This window comes from Cyclopterus lumpus, chromosome 24 (assembly GCF_009769545.1).
Source record: "Cyclopterus lumpus isolate fCycLum1 chromosome 24, fCycLum1.pri, whole genome shotgun sequence".
Classification (NCBI taxonomy): domain Eukaryota; kingdom Metazoa; phylum Chordata; class Actinopteri; order Perciformes; family Cyclopteridae; genus Cyclopterus; species Cyclopterus lumpus.
Genome location: NC_046989.1, coordinates 15,598,369 through 15,618,628, shown reverse-complemented (window position 1 = coordinate 15,618,628; position 20,260 = coordinate 15,598,369). Strand labels below are relative to the sequence as shown.

The window sequence follows — 20,260 nt, the reverse complement described above, 5'->3', positions numbered from 1 at the left end:
GTTGAGAACAGCAGCGCCTGTAAAGGAGAGAAACACATATTTCCCTTGCCATCTGAAACCATGATCAAGCTGGGTCTGTACTGTTTATTCAATCTGTTGAAACTCAAATACTGAGGCCGGCACATGAAGGAAGAGAACTGAAAACAGAAGCTCAATGACAAGCCGGTAGATGGCAGAAGCTCGGTATTTGAGAGGATTCAGTAAGTCGCCAGAAGACCGTCTGATACCAACTTTGGCCTCATTCCTGGAGCAGGACGATGTCAACATTATCATGGACGCCCTGCAGCAGCAGCTCGCCCTCAAAATTGATCACCTTTCTCTTCTTGGCTGCCCTCAGGGTGCCCACCAACGCCTCGAAGATGTTGGCACACCGGTCGTCATTAAACAGGACCCCAAACTTCACTCTGGTTTGACCATCAGCACCTTTTATAAAGAGACAGATTGATAAATTAATGCCAAATGGGACAGATTATAATCTAAAAAAAAAGTGATAATGACCTAATGTTTCCTCATAAAATGAAACCCATCCTCCTCCAATACAGAATCGTAGCACGGACTCACTTTTACTGCCGAGCTGCTGAATCTCCTCCACCAGCAATTTTACTTCATGATCGACATTCATTGTTGCTAAAAGGGAAAACAGAGAAAAATATAGCAACGCAATTAGACATTTGATTGAAATTAATCTGTTTATTTTCTGAAAAGCATCAATTACTCTGTGTCCGGATACATAGGGAAGTTATTCAGAAACAAATCTTGACTTTTATTAGCCCCATGGTTATATTTGATTCCAATGTATTGAAAATGAGCATCCCAGTAAACACAAAAATAGATTCAATGTTACATTAACATTTAGATATTTACCTTTTTATTTAATCTTGATTCTAATAAGATAACGGACGACAGCCACAAGCGAGGGAGTTCAGGATACGTCCAAATGGTAAGAGACCTATGGTAGACCCAGAACACGAGAGATTATATAGCCAGCCCCCGTCGAGACCTGGAAAAAGTTGCTGGGGAGATGAACGGCTGGAAAAACCTGCTGAGCCTGCTGAGCCAGTTGCCTCTGCAACCTGGCCCCAGAAAAAAAGCAATTTCTGCTGCAACATTCAGACAGTAGCATCAGAATTTGTCGTAAACAACATGAAAGCATGGCTCCATCCTGATCCTATCAACAGTTCAGGCTGCTGCTGGTGGTTTGTAATGGTGCGGGTGATATTTTCCTGGCGGCAATTTTGGGCACCAATTGAGCATTGTGTAAAAGCCACAACCTACCTGAGCCTTGTTGCTGACCATGTCCATCGCTGTCCACCACACTGTACTCTTCATGTCACAAAGCTCGAATCATCTCAAACTGGTTTCCTGAATATGACAATGGCTTCACTGGACTCAAATTGCCTCCATAGTCACCAGATCTCAATCCAATAGAGCACTTTTGGGACGTGGTGCAAAGGTGCTCAAATAGTACTAAGAGGTCCAAAGTGTGCCAAGAAATGTTGATGAATGATGTCTTGATGTGTGGCACAATTGTGTTGTCAAATCCTTTCCACGTCTGGTTGTAGATTGGCCTTCCAGCTTTATCAGTGAACCCGGTCATGCATCCATCACCATGGACCCGATATAAGGGAGAAAAAAGCTCTAATGATGTGTTTTAGTGACAACCAGAAGGAATAGGGTATACTACTCAGACCTACGATTGTATTCCGGGAATAGTTTGAGCTCACCTATTTGGCTCTATGTTGGCGGTGGGGGTCTGTAGGAGAATGTCAATTATTAAGGCCAAGGGATGAGTAAATACCTATAATCATATCAATGTAACTAGATCATAAGGAAATAAAAAAATTAATGTAAACAGAAATGTGTGTGCATCATACATGTTGATGGTGGTCTGCGTGTAAGTAAACGACAACAAAGCAGCTTTGTCAAAATGGAATGGAAACATTGCTATTGATATGATAGACTGACTGAGATTGTGACACATGGCTGTTAGTAGCATTGTGCTAGTGGTGAGAGCATATGTTGTGTTACACTCTTTGTTTTCCTGCATCGCCAGCATAGCCAATTCTTGTTGCCACAGATATGTGAAAGGACTATGAATTAGCATGCAGTAAAAATAGGTCCACATAATATAATTTTTAGGACAAATGCAGAGGCACATAATGATCTTCGTTTCAGTTATTCTATTGAATGTCTAAACATTATCCCACCAAACCTAATTTGAACCTACTTTTCCATGAAAATTTAAAAATAACAATGATTATTTACTAGTTACTAATTACACATAATTTGGATATTTTCAAGTCCGGGAAATTCGATATTAAATGGGTTAAATCAGAGCCCTTTAAAGGGCTCTGGGTTAAGTGCACGTCGAACCGATGTTTTATTTTGAAAAATCCAAACGGAAGTGTTACTTTAACGGACTTAACACTGGTGGTAGGAATGGCGGCTAAGATTACTAGAAGAAGGAACCCAAAGACCATGAAACTTTACTTCTAACGGCCCCGCTGAGGAATTTGTTTCCAGCGAAACGCAGAGAAGCCATCCCATAACGGATTAACGGGAGAAGAAGTGCCATAACGTGAGATTAACGCAGCAGATGTCCCGGCTAAGGAGGTGGACGCACTTTGCGACTCGCTAGTTAGCTTAACGTTGGTGCCACTGACTTTGATTCAAGGTAGCCGCTAGCTCGCTGTACTGCTAGCCAGCTGTTGGCTACTTAGCCCAACAAGTTAACTAAGTAATTAACTGTATGAAAACATTCATTGTTTGAATATTAGAGTGTTGACCAGCTGCCTTTATTAACAGATAGTATTGGCGTTTTTTTTCTTTTCCAGAGAGTAGGCTCAGGCGACAACAAGTCGACACAGCGCGCTGAGAACAGTGTCACTGCTAACCTAGCTCGTGCAGTAACGCGAGCTAAGTTAGGATCCTGAAGTCTCGCCCATTTTTTGGATCCTGCCCTAGCCATTGGCTCAGGGCTAATCAACAGCCAAGTAGTTTGGGTTTCGGGGTCAATTGGTGCTACAATGGAAAGTCTGACGCTTACTGATGTCGAGCAGAAATATTACTCGGACTTGTTCATCTACTGCGATACGGACAACACCAAGAAAGTGGCTTCCAATGGGAGAGCTCTTGACCTTTTCCGGGCGGCCCAGCTACCCAGCGAAGTTGTCCTGCAGGTAAGCTAGCGTTAACGACTGGCAGTTTTGAAAAGTGGTATGGTCAGACTGTGAGGCTGTCCAGGAAACGTGGCGCTGGTCGTGGCTATTTGACGAACTTGCCTGGCTGTCAGAGCTGACCTGTCATCCAAGTGCAGCTCTGGGTTGGCCGTGGTGGTTAGCAATGCTGCGCAGCAGAAGAGACACACCTTCTTCTGGCTAATGTTAGCCTGAGCCGGAGAGTAGGCAGCCAAGTCTCATCATTTACTTTAGCTGAACATTTGGTCTCCAATTGGCATCTTATTCGTATAACAGACGCGTGTATTTCTGCTCTCCAAGTATCGCCCAATTAACATAACGTTGTAGAAAATTATTATTATCATCCCCTTTGCTTCAGATTACTGCCCACTCTTTCCTGTCTTCTCACTCCATTCAAATCTGTGGTTTTGCTCCCCACTGACATGATGGACAAGCAGACCCAATGTCAGTGTCTACATGTCAATGTGATTTATAATAGCTGTTACCTAACATACCACCAACTGTCTCTGATTTAGGAAGTGTGTCACTCAACCTGCCCATACACATATCTATTTTTGCTCCTTGTCATATTAAATTAACGTTATGGTCACATCCACCTTGATGCCATCCACGCCCTCACTGCTTTGCTAAGAGTTCATGAGCAGCCATCTCAAATGCAGCAGCTCCATTTTTATTATTTTTAGTGACTCCAGGTTTTGCAGCAGGCCAATGTTTGCAGTTTGAGTCTGAATCCTTTTCAAGGTCAACAAGGGGAGCTGTGCAGTGAAAGAATTGGGCAGTGTTGTAATCATCTACTTTCAAAATGTACACTGTGGTGGCCAATCGGACACGTACAGCTACAGTGTCATGTTGTAACAGGCGGAGAAAAGTGACTGGCTGCTTTGTATCCATACATACTCCGAATACATCCTTTGTCAGCAAGAAAGGGATCAGTCAGCTGTGGCGGCCTGTCGATGTTGTGCCTCTCAGCGCTGAAGGAATCATATTAATGTTATGAGGTTTAACTCCCTGGGTGTCAATCATCCACAGTGACTCCACTGAATTATACTATCTACCCCAACAGAGTGCCATATCTCCTATGTGTTTCTTTCTGTGCACATTTTAAACACTTTGTAGTTTCTGTCTGAATGTTCAGTCTACCATTTTGGACAAAGCCTGCTCAGCATGATGTCAAGTTCAGCCAAATATGTGATAATCAGGCTTATTGGCGGCCAGTCCCACTGATCATCTGCCAATAAGCTGAGTAAACTGACACAATTCTTGTGTCAGTTTTTTTGTGACTTGAAGCAGGTAGACTACATCACGTTAACTCAGTAACTCTGTGGAGACCGTTGGTACAATATTTCCACTGGTTACAATGTTGCTTGTTGTTACTGTGAAGAAAAACACTTAGCTTCTAGTTAAAGCAAACTCTAGTTGTTTATTTTTAAAATTCTGCAAACTATGAAGTGTTTTTTTTTTTTATTGTACACTTTATTAATCCCACACTGGGTAAATTCCTCTCTGCATTTGACCCATCCGTAGTTATTAAGGAGCAGTGGGCTGCAGTGAAGCAACTGGGGGTTCAGTGTCTTGCTCAAGGACACTTTGTGGTTGCGGGACGACCACTCTCCCCATGAGCTACAGCCGACCCAAATGAATAGTCTAGTCTGGTCTTCTCTTTTCTCAGCAATTGATAATATCAGAGTTTCAGATGAATACAATGTTGTTAACTGTTCCTCCTTGTTCTTTTGTGTGTGGGTTTAGATCACAGAGCTATGTGGAGCCACTCGGCTGGGTCACTTCGGGAGAAGCCAGTTCTACATCGCTCTGAAGCTTATTGCCATTGCCCAGTCCGGTCTGCCCCTGAGGGTGGAAAGCCTCAACTCGGGTGAGTCCACCGATTAATTGAACACTTTATCTTACTTCAGAACCCACTCTTGTGCAAGAGCAGCTTCACACTAAGTGCAGTCATATAAAACATACCAGTGACATTGGACTTGAAAGCTTTTTGTCAATCTCGGGCAGTCAAAATCTTGTTTCAGAAATGATAGCTTAATTAATTTGGGGAGGTCATGGGACCAGGAGCAAGGGACAGTATAGAAGTCTTCAAAGTTAAAGTCTTAAAGATTGCTGGCTGTGTTAACTAATTGTAAATGATGGGCCTAATATGTAATAAGATAAAAGCCCAATATTTGTGTTATCAGGTGCTTGACAATACAAGCTTTCTATTTATCTTTGTACTTGTAGTAAAGTCTTAGTAAGTCTTTAGTAAAAACGCTCGAGGGTTTGTCTTTAGCATGACCGCTCTTAAAAAATACACAAGGAAAGATGGCACTGTCAACCTCTGAGTGAAGTTACTTGTTTGACACGAAATATTTCAACATGAAGTCGCTGAAATTTGAATAAATATAAGGAAACAGGGTGGCCACTTCCTTAAAGCAAAATGGACGTGATGTACAACAGGATCTATTAGATTTGTGGATGTTAATAAACCTTTCCCTCTTAAAGATGAGACTCTCAGAAGTAGATTGAGTGAAACTAAAGCCATGGATAGAATTTGGTTTAAAATGTTCACTGGCTTTGTGCTATTTGAAAGCTTAAAGTCACCTTGGTCATGTTGACATATTAAATATAAAGTTATTCTATATCACAAGTATATAGTTTGTTCCCCAGAGAGCACATTTTTCATCTGGGAAATGTTCCACTCAGTATATTGCTTTGTTTGGGGGGATGCACATTAGATTTTTGAGTAGTTCTTTTTTTTTAATATCCATATGGTTATATAACAAATTCCTATCTTTCTTTAAATATGAGCCGATGAACTAAAAGCAGAAAAAAACACCACTTGTCTGAAACAGTAGAAATATCAAGTTTTCATTGATATAACGACCAAATAGTGAGGACTTCTTTTCTAATGTCACTATAAGAGGAGACAAACACACCGTTTAGTGCAGCAAAAGTAGCATCAATAGACCGTTTATTTTGAGGAAGCAGTTTCCTTCTGTTTTCACACTGTTGTTCTCATTCTTACTTTTGTACTCAAAAACACATAAACCACAGATTGCGAGAAGTTATCCTCCTTCTCAAGGCATTCTGGGTAATCTCCGGACTGGAGTCAATAACTGAAGTAGAAGCACATTAGGCAGAATGAAAGTGGCTTGACCACAAAAGTAAACTCATCAGCGAGGAGTAACCGATGAAGTCCACTAACCATAACGGACTGATGACATCTGACAAACTTAGTCCAATTCAGAGAGATGTCGGTCCTTCTGTTTAGTGCATCAAAGCACCTGAAAGTCAATCTGAATCTAATCTTTCCTCTAATCCTATGAATGGATTCCTGTGTCACCAGTCAAAGACCTGCCGCTGCCCAGGTTCGTGGTGGGGAAGAATGAGGCAGAGGCGAGGCACGCAGCTCTGTACCAGGACTCCGACAGTCAGGGGTTGTACCCAGCCTCTGCCGCTGCAGTAATGCCCAGACCACCAGGCAGGGGTCTCCAGAACAAGAAAGGAACCCCATCAGCAACTTCACTTCCTGCCCACGAGGTCATCCAGCCCCTGGCACCCAGCATAGAACCACAGGTCAGTCATTTAACTTTTATTGTGTACATGGAAGACTTAGTTACATACTGTCATTTTGTACTTTTATGTTTTACATCCCCATGTGTCTTCACCCTTTTCCTTAAAATGACCTATCCCTTGGGGTTGATGTTTAGAGACATGCATATCTTTTTTCCCCTGCAATAACTGCATTGGTCAAATGGACTTTACTTTAATCTATATTTTGGGGAACATCATACACACACACTTTATTTCCTCCTGCAGACAAACCCAGCAGTTACTAGAGATACGCCACTGGAATACTGTTGCGTTTCCTGTGTTTCTTCCTGTGCATGTTTGAGTATAGGTCAAATTACGCTCAAAGTGTTTCTGCTGAAACCCACAGTGTGTTGCTTGTCAGTTACATAGACCTCATATCGATTTGTATCTATTGGGAAATGTTCGCTCGCTGGCTGCTTGAACATCCATATCTGTCATGAGCAGAGTAAAAGCTTTGACGCAGCATTTATTGGCTCGGATGTGGCATTTTCAGGGTGGAAATCTTGTATGAGATGGAATCTGAAAGTTAATACTCATAACATGTTGAAATCATGATAAGACAGTTGTGGCTACTCTTCTGCACGCTGAGCTCCTGTTTCCTCCCTGTGTGTCACATTATGATCTTCGAAGATTGCATGTCTGGAGATGTTTATTCTCATTAAATCTGCAGTTGTTTAGGTGTTTACTGAACGCCGTCTTTATCTGCATACATATTTCACAAGATTGATTTTATTTACTTGTGTTTCCAGCCCGAACCGACGTCCCCCGTGGTCTCCCCTCAACAGTCTCCCCCCACCTCCCCTCCCTCGTGGAGGAAACACAAGCGGCAGACCAGTGGAGGAAACGTAGACAGACCAGCGGTGGTGGCTCCAACTGGAGCTGTGTGGACGCATTTCAGAGAACCACAAGCAGGTAACATCCACTACTCATAACGTGTGAAACAATGATAAGCCACTGCTGCTGAATAAAAGTTGGTGATGGTGAATTGATTCAAATTTGTGTTAGTTTGTCCAGTGTCTCATGTTTCCTGCTTTTGCCTGTTATTCATTAATGTCATGTTAAACAAAATATCTTTGGATTTTGGACTGTTGGTCAGAGAAATCCTGACATTTGAATTCGTAACCTTTGACTCACTATTTATTACCTAATGCCTAATATATATATATATATATATATATATATATATATATATTTTTTTTTTTTTTTTGCAGAGTAGTGTGTTTTCAGAAGTGTCGATAACAACAATGATAATTTGTTAGATTTGGCAGAAATGTGATGCCGACTGTGGGTCTGGCAAGAAGGAATCGGCACACAGCATAGTGGTTTTGTTAGTGTTACTTCCTGGTGTTTGCATCTTGTACATAAATGGTGTTTGCTGAGTGGCAGTTAGTCATTAGAGGAACAAAAGAGACATCACATGACCTGTGTCACGCTTTCATCAGCACAAAATGGGATGGAGATATTGTAAAAATGAATGGTATAAAAGTGATCCTTTTTGGAGGTGCGTCTTGCAGTATATTTATTTGTGTCACGGGATGTAAATGTTTGCTATCCTCTCTTCCTCCCTCCAGGTCCGGTGCCCGCTGATGGAATGTGGCCGTCCCACTCGCCCCCGCCTCCAGGTCAAGAAAGTTGGGTCAGTTTCACAGCAGACACCCCGCCATCCATCCCAGGAATGCATCCCTCATCAGTCCAGGTAGGGCAGTGTTATGTGTCTGTCCCTCAGTACTAGGGCTGGTCAGACATACTTGCTGCTGAAGCAATTCGATTTTAAATTTTTTAGTTGCCTAGCAAACCCCTACCCTTTCATTCTGGCCATGATGCTTAAAAAGATAACAAACTGCTGATCATGCAACACAATACAGAATTAGTGCTGTCAAACAACACCATCAGCTAATCACACAACAGAAATGGGGTTTGTGGTGACAAAATAGAATAAGCTTACATATTATTATGGCTGGAGGCAATACAATAAGTTATCAATATATATTATGAGACTGACTCAGGAAATATTGTGATAGGCTGTATTAGGAGGGAAAACATCAACCTCATTCGTCAGATGGAAAATTGCAAATTGTCAGACATTGCAAACATAGAACGTAATCTTACTAATCCCAGTGGTGCCTCAAACATGAGCCAACTTTTTATTTTGGTGCTTTTATCTGCTGGAGCTAGTAGATTAAAACTGTGCAAGCAACGTGTGTGACATTGCTCAGCCAAAGAGAAAAACTGTAGAAGCCTCTCGGCTCAGTGCCGGATTTTAGACGGACGACATGCTGATTTTTAGCTTCATAGACAGTGTTTCCCCTAGGTTAACAGCTTTGGGAGTTTAGGAGGAGGGGGGGGGGCGGGGGCGACACCCACAGAAACACTTAAAGGAAACTGCTGACCGGGACTTTCAGGGCAATGGAAGCCAGCAGGTTCATTCTTTGGTACAAGACACTAAAGTCCTCATATTTGCAGCTTGTTTCTTTACTTGAACCCGGAGCAGGAGAGCTACTCCGGGTTCTACTCGCAGGAGAGCAAGTGTTGCCATCTTCACCACCCTGGGAGCGCTTTAAAAACGCAGATATAGCTTGTGCGTGCGTGACCGACCATGTAGAGACAGAAATGACATGCCGTCGTGTAGATAAGATAAATGGCATACGGACATTAGTTTGTTTAATAAAAGAACAAGCTGTAGACCTGTTCTATAGGAAAGGGAACATTACATTGAACAAAATGAACTCAACCTTCAAGAGGGGCGGAGGGGGGCGGTGCCCTAATATAATGGTAGGGGAAACACTGATAGATGATGTGATTTTAAATCTGTCAAATTGTCATTGATGGCTGGAATCTGACAATGGGCCTTTGTCTGTCCAAATTCCTTTTGCTGTGCCACCTTCTTGCTACTTTTATGATAACTTGCAACAGTTTATACAGTAAAGCAAACTGTGGTCAGAAAATTGACTACAGTACAAACGGCCACTGAAGAAACTGCACTTGAATACATACAGGTGTTATTCCAACCCGCTTTACTTATCAGACAAAAGTGTATTGCCAGGGAGTTTTTCCACTTATTTGCCTTGGTGTGTTTGAATGTAGAGAGTAAAAAAAAAACATAAATAAGAAAGGAGTAGAACAGCTGCTCTGACCATCACCCCGTGGAATGAATGGAGCGGCGGCTGTTTTTGTTTGTACCGCTGCCATTGCGACTGTTGGCATGTAGCAGGCTCACTGGGCTTTAATGCTACAGTGGTTACAGAAAATGAGCCAAACAGCAGTGGCCAGCTGCAGCGCTGTGTCTTACCGGTCCATCCACCTCACAAAGCCAGCTATCCGTCTCCAGAGCTGTGGCAACAATTTACAGCCTCACTGACATGTGTCGTCAACATAACAACTAGTCAGATAACCATAGAAAACAGTTCGATGTCCGTTTTTATGAATAAATATTAAAACAAATTATTAATGAAACAAACGACAATTATGTAGTAATGACAACTATTACTACTACAATTATTGTATATTCCTTTAAACCAGTTTTACTTTCTTAAATGTTTCTGTAAATGTCCCGTAGGAAAGCACAACAATACGAACGGTGGCCTCGGCAGCAATGACCAATGAGATCCAGCGACAGTCCAGCGGCTACGATGATCCGTGGAAGATCACAGACGAGCAAAGACAGTATTATATTAACCAGTTCAAAACCATTCAGCCAGACCTCACCGGATTCATACCTGGTAGGCACCCACACACCAACGCACACACACACACACACGCGCGCACAGGCGCGCACAGACACACACACACAGACAAGTGGATTGTGTTAATTTAATCAGTTTCGTTGCGTTTCAGGTTCAGCCGCAAAAGAATTCTTCACCAAATCAAAGCTGCCGATTTTAGAGCTGTCACATATTTGGTGAGTCTTCACTCTTCTGCCAGTCACCATCTCTGCTGCGTTTGTCTATCCTGAAGATATTTAGTGTCCCATGTAGATGTCTCCAGTGAAGCTACGACTGGACAGTTACTGGCAGTGTTGATGACATCTTTACTATCATCCTGTTGTTCAGTTACTTTATTTAAATACTAATGTGGATTGGACAGGAACCAAGCATTACCATTTTAATTATTTAATTTACAGTATGAAATGTAGTGTGTTCAAAATCTGATGGGAAAAGTAACAAATCATAGTTGTCTGGATGAGAATCTGTAGAAAGCTAAATTCTTTTTTTTGTATACATTTTTTTAAGCGGATCTATTTTGAGAAACTCTCTTCTGCACCTATAGTTGCTAATGTGATGCATTTTGTGAGGATGGCAGACTCACTAATGTCTAATGTGTGTTTTTGAAGGGAGCTGTCAGACTTTGATAAAGACGGAGCACTGACCCTGGACGAGTTCTGCGCTGCTTTCCACTTGGTTGTGGCCAGGAAGAATGGCTACGACCTCCCTGAGAAGCTGCCTGAGAGCCTGATGCCAAAGCTGATAGACCTGGATGACTCAGCAGGTACACAGTGTCTCTGTCTGTCTTGTCTGGCCTCATAAAACCTGTGAGGTTACAGCACTACAGTGTGGTGGTTCATCGATGGATTAACTTGGGCTGTACTTTCTGTGATGGAGCTACTGTACGTTTCTGCTGCTCTTTTAACGGCACATCCTCTCTTTAGCTTGCCAAAACAATTTAGCTTGCAAATAAAAACTGACATGTTTTGCAATTGATATCATTGTTTTCTGTATTTTAAGAGAATTGTGTCTTTTTTTTAAGAGAACAGCAAAACATTAGACAGTTATTTATCTCTCTTTTGGGTGTCAAGTCCCTTCGACCACAGAAGGCAATTTACAGCAAATGTAGTGTGGCGAATGGAGAGGAGTCATAAAGTCTACCTAATCTACTGGTCATCACAGACCACTTAAAGCTTTAGCTGTGACCCCTCCCCCCCCGAAGCAAGGGTGTGTTTTCTTTATCATAGGTTAAAATTCAGATTTTTAAAAGAGGAAAACTGTCGTGGTGTTGGTTGTTTGGTTGGAACCTGGCGAACCTGTGTCTATTTTTTCGGATTTCAGAGGGCTCGGAGCAGACTGCTGATGTTGGATACTCTGGATCCCCGGTAGAGGTCACCCCCAGCAAGTCCCCCTCCATGCCTTCACTTAACCAGGCCTGGCCGGAGATGAACCAGAGCAACGAGGTTCACAACACGCACACAGCACACACGTTTTCCTATTGTATCTTCACACATAATGTGAGCTCCATGTTTCTTTGCTTTTGCTGTGTTTGCATTTAATTCATCATAATTAATTGCGCAGGGTTAATCGGGTGCTTTTTCTTCATTCATCCATCATGATTTGACTGCCACTTCATCCTCTTCATCATCAAACATAATTACTGATAATTCAGCACCTCTTCTCTCACTTCCTGGACTGTGGCGTTAGCCTGCTGTTCTGTATGAAAGTTTTGTTTCGTTCCATGCCCACCGATGAAGCCACGTCGCCTGGCGATGGCTGTCACATGACGGTAGCGGCTCAGGCTGATGATGTAAATGTGTGATGTCACTGCACTGGCTGACTGACGTGTTTTTTCTCACTGTCTGTCTGTCTCCTGCAGCAGTGGGAGACGTTTAGCGAGCGCTCCTCCAGCTCACAAACTCTGACCCAATTTGACTCTAACATTGCACCAGCTGACCCTGTAAGTCAACACTTAGTATGCATGGTTTCACCATTAATGCACAGACATTAACCCTCTCTGGATCTCCACGAGGTCTCTCTCTTTCTCTCCCTCTCTCCTTCTTAATTTGAATTCAATATGATGTGCTTTATTGGCATCAGTGTAACAAAGGTGATGAGTAATAAGATTTTTAAAAAAAAGAAGAAGTAAGGTTCATAAAATCAAGAAAATAGTTGTCTGTGTGTGCGCCAGTCAGTACCTGGATAGTAGAGGGTCTGTGTGGTTGTGTAATAAGCACCTACAATAGACTCTTCACCCCACTGGGAGTATCGGTATCAGTTGTTGTAAAAGCAAGAAATTATCCAAAATGATCAAATTATAGCCTTTACAGAATTATAATGCCAAAATTACCATATACCATCTCTGTCTCGCTCTCTTAAGTACTTAAAATGGTGTGGTGCTTTCTCTTTTACTCTTGCAGTGTACAAGTCCTTTTTAATTTTTCTTCCAGCATTAATTTGCTCACGAATAGCTCTGCACTATTAATCTGGTGAGTGCAGTATTGACAACCACAATTTGCCTTATTGCAATAATGTGCATATTTCTTTAGATTGCTTTTGGGTACTCTGAAGTCCCAGCGAAATAAATCACTTAAACATGGAACATGGCTGTAACCCCCCCCCTCAGATTTGTACTTCAGTACAGTACTTGTACAGAGTAACGCTACTTTGTTAGGGAGTTAAAAGACAATACTTTTTTAACCTCAATCATATTCCAATTAGAACATTCAGAAAAATGTAAATGTCTCTCTTGTAAAATAATGGCAGTTTAAAATGATAAAAATGGGTCAACACAATCCAAAAATGTGATGCGGACATGTGATTGTAGCAATTATGAAGTTGAGTCTTTACTTTTTGTCATTTGATAGGCTGCTCTGTATCAAACCAAGTTGATTGATAGATGGAGGCAAAGCCTGACAAAGTAAACGGATAATAAAGTGTTGTGGACTACAAATGTATCTCCAGTGAAATGTCATAAATCGGTCTTCCTCACCTCCTGTCCCCACATATCTGTCCTTCAGGACACGGCCATCGTCCACCCGGTCCCCATCCGGATGACGCCCAGTAAGATCCACATGCAGGAGATGGAGCTGAAGAGGACTGGCAGTGGTGAGACAACCTCTGGCCGTAGATTACAATTTCTTAAATCAGTATAATCAGTTTCTGCCGTTATGTAAGTGCAGCAGAAAGCTTCTTGTAACACAAGCTTTCTATGTGTAGCATTGTGAGCGTGAGTTAAAGCTAATAGGAAAAAACAATGATGCTACTTAGGATTTTTTAGATACGGTTTATGAGGAAACAGAAACTAACGTCATTAAACATCTGTTTTAGTTAACTTTTCTAAAGCTGCTACTGAAGATATTTTGCGACGAAATTAGTACGAAGACTCTTAACTGTTTTAAAAAAAAGTTATTCTCATTACCATGATCAATTGACTCAACACCTCTGGCCTCCCCGTTGTTGCTCAATTCTTCAGACCACAACCACCCGACCAGTCCACTACTGGCTGAACCTCCGGAACTGTCCGACGAAGCCAATTTACCTGCTTCCTTGAAGTTCGTAGCAGCCAACACTGTAGGTGAGTAAAGGATGGGCTGCGGTGCCAGAGAATCCATGTTTACAAAAGAGAACTTCACCGAAGCACTGAGAGACTCACAGATGGGAGTTAAGAAAGTCAAAATGGATTCAGAAGAATTTTAATCCACGCATTCCTCTTCCCTGTCCAAACCTTGCGCCTACATTAACCACAGTGCAACAGTTCAGTCTGAGATTGTAGAGTGTTGTGCGAGGAGAGGAGTGGGCTACAGAGGTCTGATAAGCTCACTTCTTTCTAAAATGTTTAGCTCACTGTGAGGTGAAAACTAACTGGCATAAAGTCTTTTGTATCTTTTGAAAATGCACAATCCGTAGATCGATCAGATGTTTATGGGATGTCTTTTGTGTGTTTCTGCGATGAAGGTGATGGTTACAGCAGTTCAGACTCCTTCACCTCTGACCAGGAGCCAACCACAAGACAAAGGTCAGTGGCTGTCACGTGTTTTGAGTTTGCTTCTGTTCTTTATTGTTGGGCTTTATCTTGTTTTCTGACTTCTGTTGGACAATCACTGTGGACATGGCTTTGAGTTGTGTATCATTTATCTGTTTATGTGTGTTTTTGACCATCTTTCCACTTAGATTACCATCCGCTCTGATAAACCGCACAGGAAATGGATAAAGTAAAAATGTAAATCCTATCCATAACTCCAGAAACATAAATGCTTGTCTTCAGATCTCAGTCAGGAACGTCTCCAGAGGCACTGAAGGTGGTAGCCCCCCCACCACCTCCACCCCGCCCCAACGCCTCTCACTCTCGTTCCTCGTCTCTTGACATGAACCGCACCTTCGCTGCCGCAGCTGTTGCAGGACAACCACAATCCTCTACGATAGCGTACCCGCCTGCTGTGCCTCCTCGACCGCTACCCACACAGGTAAGATGGACAGGGGGAAAAAAAATCATCCACCTTTTTTAAAAACAAATCACGAAGTTCAACTGTATCTCATCATAAATCCTGCATCAAGTGTAATCTTGACCCTTCACCCTACTTCTCTCTCCCTCTTTCTAGACATCAGCACCACACACCGGGCATCGTGCGGAGGCTGAAGGTGCATCAGGAGGCGGTGCGGCGCTTAGCACCACCACCTCCCCCCAACAGATTCCCCAGCAGCCCAACTTCGCTGACTTCAGTCAGTTTCAGGCCTTCGCTGCATCTGAACAGCCTTCAAGCCTGCCGGAGGTCGATATACACAGTGAGCCTGGACAGGTACGTTGTCACCTGGAGTTTGTGTGTCTCTATCACTAAGTAGCCGTTCATTGTAAACATTTCACAACTAACTCCTGTTACTTGACCACCGTTCTTCTCTCTTTCTGAACTTCCTGAAGGCACAATGACATCTTGCATCCTTTTATTGACGATGCCATTCAGTGTTCAAAGCCTTCACAACAATTAATCATCATCAATGAACTATATATATATCGCCTAGTCATTTTTTAAAATTCAGATAATTGCAAAGATTCTTCCATTTATTGTTGAGCAACATCCACAGATACACATTTCTTATTTCCAATAAGAATAATGACCTTGACAGTCAGCGCTTTTCCAACAACAAACTTAGGCCAAAAGTGTCTTAAGGAAATTAAAGTTCTGACCATAATACAGTAAATTAGATGTACAAAATGCACAATCTGTGCCATAATTTAATTTTGTGTGTCGACAGGTGGAGAAGACATCGGAGGGAGCCGGCCCTTTAAGAACAGTGAAGAGTGATGGCCAAGCAGATGAGAGAGCCTCAGCTACGGTCAACTCTGTAAGTCAACAGGAAAATGTAAACAAACTGAAAAGCTAATCTAATACTTCCAACAGTTCACTACACAACTGAACAATGCTGACAAAATGTAATGAAGATGCATCTTGGGTAAATATTGTGAAGATGTTTGTAGAATGGTAATATTTGTATTAATGTGGAAAAAGTTCAAGATAAGTAGAGACTACAGCTAACCATTATTATTTTCATTGAAAATTAAGCAGCCGATCATTTACTTGATTTATTTAATTGATTTGTTTCTTATATAAATACTGATCATAGTTTCAGTGAAAAGCACCCTCCTTCCAAACAGTAAAACTAGACACAGAACTATTGTTTCCCACATCAGGCCAAAGGGTCTGGGTCTGGGTCTGGGTCTGGGTCTGGGTCTGGTCCGCTAGCGCCTCCTCCAAAGCCTGTGCGGCGGAGGTTGAAATCTGAAGACGAGCTTCGACCGGAGGACGAGCAACATGGTCCGCAGAAATCAAACGTCATAGCTGCCGTCCTGGCCACTCAGCCCTCCATCCCCAGGTAAAAAACATGGTTGGAAGACTTTGGAAGTTATTTAATTTAGTTTTTCTATGTATTTTAGTAATAACATTTTTTTTTTTAAACGTGTGTGTGTTTTTTAGGTCAGTCGGAAAAGACAAAAAGGCAATTCAAGCTTCAATCAGAAGAAACAAGGAGACAAACACAGTGTTGGCACGACTTAACAGTGAACTGCAGCAACAGCTGAAGGTACGTAGGAGTCAAGAGTTTTCCCTTCGGTCTCTTTTACCCGCTGGCATAAACCAAAAGTTCACTGACAACTTGTCATTATCCAGGACCTGCTTGAAGAGAGGATATCCCTAGAAGTCCAGCTGGAGCAGCTCAGACCTTTCTCTCATCTTTAACTAACGTGAGGCGGAAAACTCTGCTTTAGTGAAGCAAGGCTGGGGCCCTCTGTGTGACTCCGCCTCCATCCCTCCCGCCTCCTCCCACCATCACGGCTTCCTCTGGAGGCTCCGACCTGCTGCAGGGTGCTCCGCTAAAACTCCCGCGCTCAATCCCACAATTAATTAATTAATCAAAAACCAGAAGGACCTGAGAGCAGTCTTATCACGAGGAGGAGGGGGACAAGAGTGTGGGGGGAGGAGACTATACACACTGGCACTTTTTAATTTTCTCTCGAAGTGAACGTGAGGACGACAGCGGACTGAAAACAGTTCGGAGCGGTGGACAAGACACTCCGAACTGCGAGTGCCGTCTCAAGACAAACTGCTGGTGTCTGATTACTTTACTCTCTGAATGACTGAAGAAGAAGAGTGTGTTTGTCGTGTGTGTGTGACCGTGTATTTGTGTTCCTGTTTTTTGACTTGCTTGAATCCAGCACCAATGTGTTTTATTTTCCCTTGAGGTGAAGACTCCGCAGCACCAAACCCCTGTTAAATTCAGGCAGGTTTAAAGAAGCGGTGTAGTACTTTTGAGAAATACACTTTGCTTTCTTTCGTAGCGTTTGATGAGAAGATCCATATTAATCTCATGTGTGTTAGCTCAGCTTAGCTTAGCATAACGACTGGAAGCAGGGGGAAGCATCTAGCCTGGCTCTATCCAAAGTTCCAAACTACACCTCTAAAATTCACCAATCAACATGTTTTTCTGTCCTTTTTTTCAAAAAACATAAATTTCTGAGTATAGGTGGTAAATGCTGGAACTGTTGGAAATGTGCTTTGACTGCTTCTACAGAAGTAACCTTATTTGTATTTCTCAAAGTAGAACTCTTCCTTTTTAAATGTCTTATCATTTATTGGTGTGCCTCCTTTTCTCCTACCTTCAAAACTGGAAAATTGTGGAAAACTCTAAAAACCTTTTCTGATTTAAATATCACCAAAGATCATCTATCGATTTGAAGATTCAACCATCTTCAAATAGTCTGCTAACAAATAGATCACAGAGACGTGCTGCCACACACGTTGGAGGCTTTGAAAACATGAGAAATTCAAGTAAGCAAGGAACGTAAAATGTACTTTTATTTTTTTTGGACTGGGGTTTGGTGTGGTTGGTTTCCATTAAACATGCTGGGCTACTTCTGGACAGGTTTTATGCGCGTGTTTTTGTGAGGCCTTAAAAGGCTAACTCATCATGGTGAAAGCTTTTTTTTTTCATATTTTTTTTTTAATAACTCATCCTGTGATATGAATTCAACCCACTTTTGTTGTTACTGCCCCTTGAAGTCTACTGTGTGTATGTTGATGTGTTGAAAGAATGTCTTTTAAAAAAAAAAAAAATGTTCTCTCTGTACGCTAATTGGTACCCGGGGTTAGATGTGACTGAATGGTTTAACTTTATGCCAAATGACTGAACTATCCCTCTGCTCGCTCACCTCGCTGTGTGTTTTTAAACCAAGAAAAGCAGCCTGTTTTCCTCCCTACAGGTTTCTCTTGATTTATTTTCAAACATAACAGTGTATCGACGTTGCGTCTTTCTTTTAAACATCTCATAGTTGCTTGCGGTCATTTCCTGTCTGTTACCGTCAGCCGGGAACAGACATCCACTTGAAGGTATTCCAGCCTCTAGACTGCAGGAGGCATTTATGCATAATGTTGCTGATCGGGGGAGAAGATTTCCAGCAAACACGCATGCACAGATCCAAACTGATGGGGCGGATAAGCGTTTTGATATTGGTTTAAAGATTAATTTCCAATCGGGCAGTCGGCACTATGCAACATGGGGGGCGATACATCCTCACAGACCAACTATACTTCTGTATTAGTACTACGACAGTAGCGACTGTGAACAGTGTACTCTGTATCTTAGATCTTCCAGAACACCATCTACTGTATGTTTATAATTAATTTTGCCTTTTTCTTGACCCGACCCAAGAGGGAAATCCAGACCAGTGTCTTATCAGGACACGTTCGCCCCAAAATCTGCAAGATGTGACTCTTGCTGGGTGTCGACGAAGCTTAACGGCATTACAGTCGGAGATCAGTCAGCAGGAAGGGAGACCTGAATGACCCAAATGCACTTTGAACTTAACCCCCCCCCCCCCCCCCACACACACACACTTGTCTATTTGTATTTTTATGTTACATCCCTCATCTGCTTTCTTTTAACATTTGCATGTTGGTCTCGTTTTTCACATGTATTTATAAAAAAAAGAAAAGGAAAAAAAGCTTTAATGAGAAAAAGATGATAATCAACCACTCGGGTTTGATCTTCAGTGTGTGTCGTCCCCGGAGCTTCCCGTGTCCGTCTTCTACTAAAGCCTTACTTCCCGACTGGCGTTCAGGTTTCCACGGTGGCTGACTGACCTCTCTTCCTTGTTGTATCAAGGGCCGCCTTCTTGTTTTCTTCTTCTGCTGTTCAAGATGATGATGATGTGTGTGTGTGTGCCTGTGTGTGTGTGCCTGTGTGCCTGTGTGTGCCTGTGTTGCGTTGACCGCGTTGTTACTAATACCATTTAAAACCCTTTGTTTGCTAGCACAATAGCTCCCCATTCATCTTCAACCCAAACGGCATCCAGGCAGGAGCAATCACAAAGTCTTTGATGGGATTTTGAATGCTATATGCTCCCAGCGCTGTGTTGTATATTGTATATGATACACACTTTTTGGACTCATATGTAAATTTGCATTAATTGCTGACTAACAGCGAAAGAATATTCTATTTAATTTCTTCTCTTGGCTGTGGGATCCTAGATGTTTAACTGCATGGATGTACTGTATCTCTGCAGAGTCAACTAGCAGCTGTGTGATTTTTACACAAAAATAAAAACGGCACAATATTTTAAACGCTGCTCTCTTTACCGTCTTGTTTTTTGATAAAACAAAAATCTTTTCCCTCTTTGTATGAGCAGTAAGGTTCCACATGATGATTTTTTTTTACTAGGTTTTTTTTTGTTTTTGATTATGGTTATTGAATATTTTTACAGTGAGGAGGATTACAAAAAGGTTTTCTTAGCAAAATTTCACATTTTATTAAAAAAATGTGAAACACTATGAATATCTATATCTGCCCTCATGTATCTTGTTGCATGTGCATGCATTTATTATGACATGTCAGCTAAACTTGTACATCTTAAGAGCAGCTTTCAGGCTGCAGACTCTGCTTTCGTGTCGGTTTTGTTTATCATTATTCGTCATAAGGTTAGGATATGTGTGTTTTTTTAATATGCTTTACAAGAGGAGGAACTGCATCTTATTCTAGAGCTTTTGTTAAATCAACCGTGCAACATGTTGATGGAAACTGGTATACTCTAGCGTGCTGGTAGTTGATCAGTTATATCTCTTGATCAGGCACAACACATTTCCACAAACATCATAATATAAACACATCACAACTTAATCATTGGACACACGTTAAAAGTTTAAAGCAAAGCATTATATCAAACAGTTGTGTAGCTGAAGTTCTGTCTTATATCCTCACGGTGACACTAGATAGATAGATAGATAGTTACTT

The 20,260-nt window shown here is 42.0% G+C and overlaps 2 protein-coding genes across 4 annotated transcripts; one reads left to right on the top strand and one right to left on the bottom strand.

The window, feature by feature from the left end:
• Window positions 1–101: 101 nt before the first annotated feature.
• LOC117727445 (costars family protein ABRACL-like) lies at window positions 102–882 on the bottom strand. Its single transcript, XM_034527766.1, has 3 exons — window positions 865–882; window positions 562–627; window positions 102–423 (listed from the first exon to the last, which is right to left on the bottom strand). Exons 2-3 carry the CDS (start codon window positions 620–622, stop codon window positions 239–241), a joined length of 246 nt encoding a protein of 81 aa, XP_034383657.1. The 5' UTR covers window positions 623–627; window positions 865–882; the 3' UTR covers window positions 102–238.
• Window positions 883–2,412: 1,530 nt separating this feature from the next.
• Window positions 2,413–19,593, top strand: reps1 (RALBP1 associated Eps domain containing 1). Of its 3 annotated transcripts, none has more exons than XM_034527410.1 (20): window positions 2,413–2,613; window positions 2,835–3,179; window positions 4,944–5,067; window positions 6,532–6,761; window positions 7,529–7,691; window positions 8,351–8,475; window positions 10,336–10,498; window positions 10,614–10,677; window positions 11,110–11,264; window positions 11,822–11,943; window positions 12,360–12,440; window positions 13,501–13,588; window positions 13,956–14,057; window positions 14,438–14,498; window positions 14,748–14,946; window positions 15,082–15,279; window positions 15,734–15,823; window positions 16,170–16,351; window positions 16,453–16,558; window positions 16,645–18,087. In XM_034527410.1, exons 2-20 carry the CDS (start codon window positions 3,027–3,029, stop codon window positions 16,711–16,713), a joined length of 2,475 nt encoding a protein of 824 aa, XP_034383301.1. In that variant the 5' UTR covers window positions 2,413–2,613; window positions 2,835–3,026; the 3' UTR covers window positions 16,714–18,087. The 3 variants fall into 3 exon arrangements, with proteins under 3 accessions (XP_034383301.1, XP_034383300.1, XP_034383299.1); XM_034527409.1 differs by having other exon boundaries at window positions 2,413–2,674; XM_034527408.1 differs by having other exon boundaries at window positions 2,413–3,179; window positions 16,645–19,593.
• The last annotated feature ends 667 nt before the right edge of the window (window positions 19,594–20,260 follow it).

Bases quoted from the DNA above. Each gene is read 5' to 3' on its own strand.
- LOC117727445 (XM_034527766.1), bottom strand. From the start codon at position 622: ATGAATGTCGATCATGAAGTAAAATTGCTGGTGGAGGAGATTCAGCAG. The intron at 424-561 runs GTGAGTCCGTGC...TCTTTATAAAAG, and splicing joins TCAGCAGCTCGGCAGTAAAA to GTGCTGATGGTCAAACCAGA.
- reps1 (XM_034527408.1), top strand. From the start codon at position 3,027: ATGGAAAGTCTGACGCTTACTGATGTCGAGCAGAAATATTACTCGGAC. The intron at 6,762-7,528 runs GTCAGTCATTTA...TTGTGTTTCCAG, and splicing joins CACCCAGCATAGAACCACAG to CCCGAACCGACGTCCCCCGT. The intron at 12,441-13,500 runs GTAAGTCAACAC...TCTGTCCTTCAG, and splicing joins ACATTGCACCAGCTGACCCT to GACACGGCCATCGTCCACCC.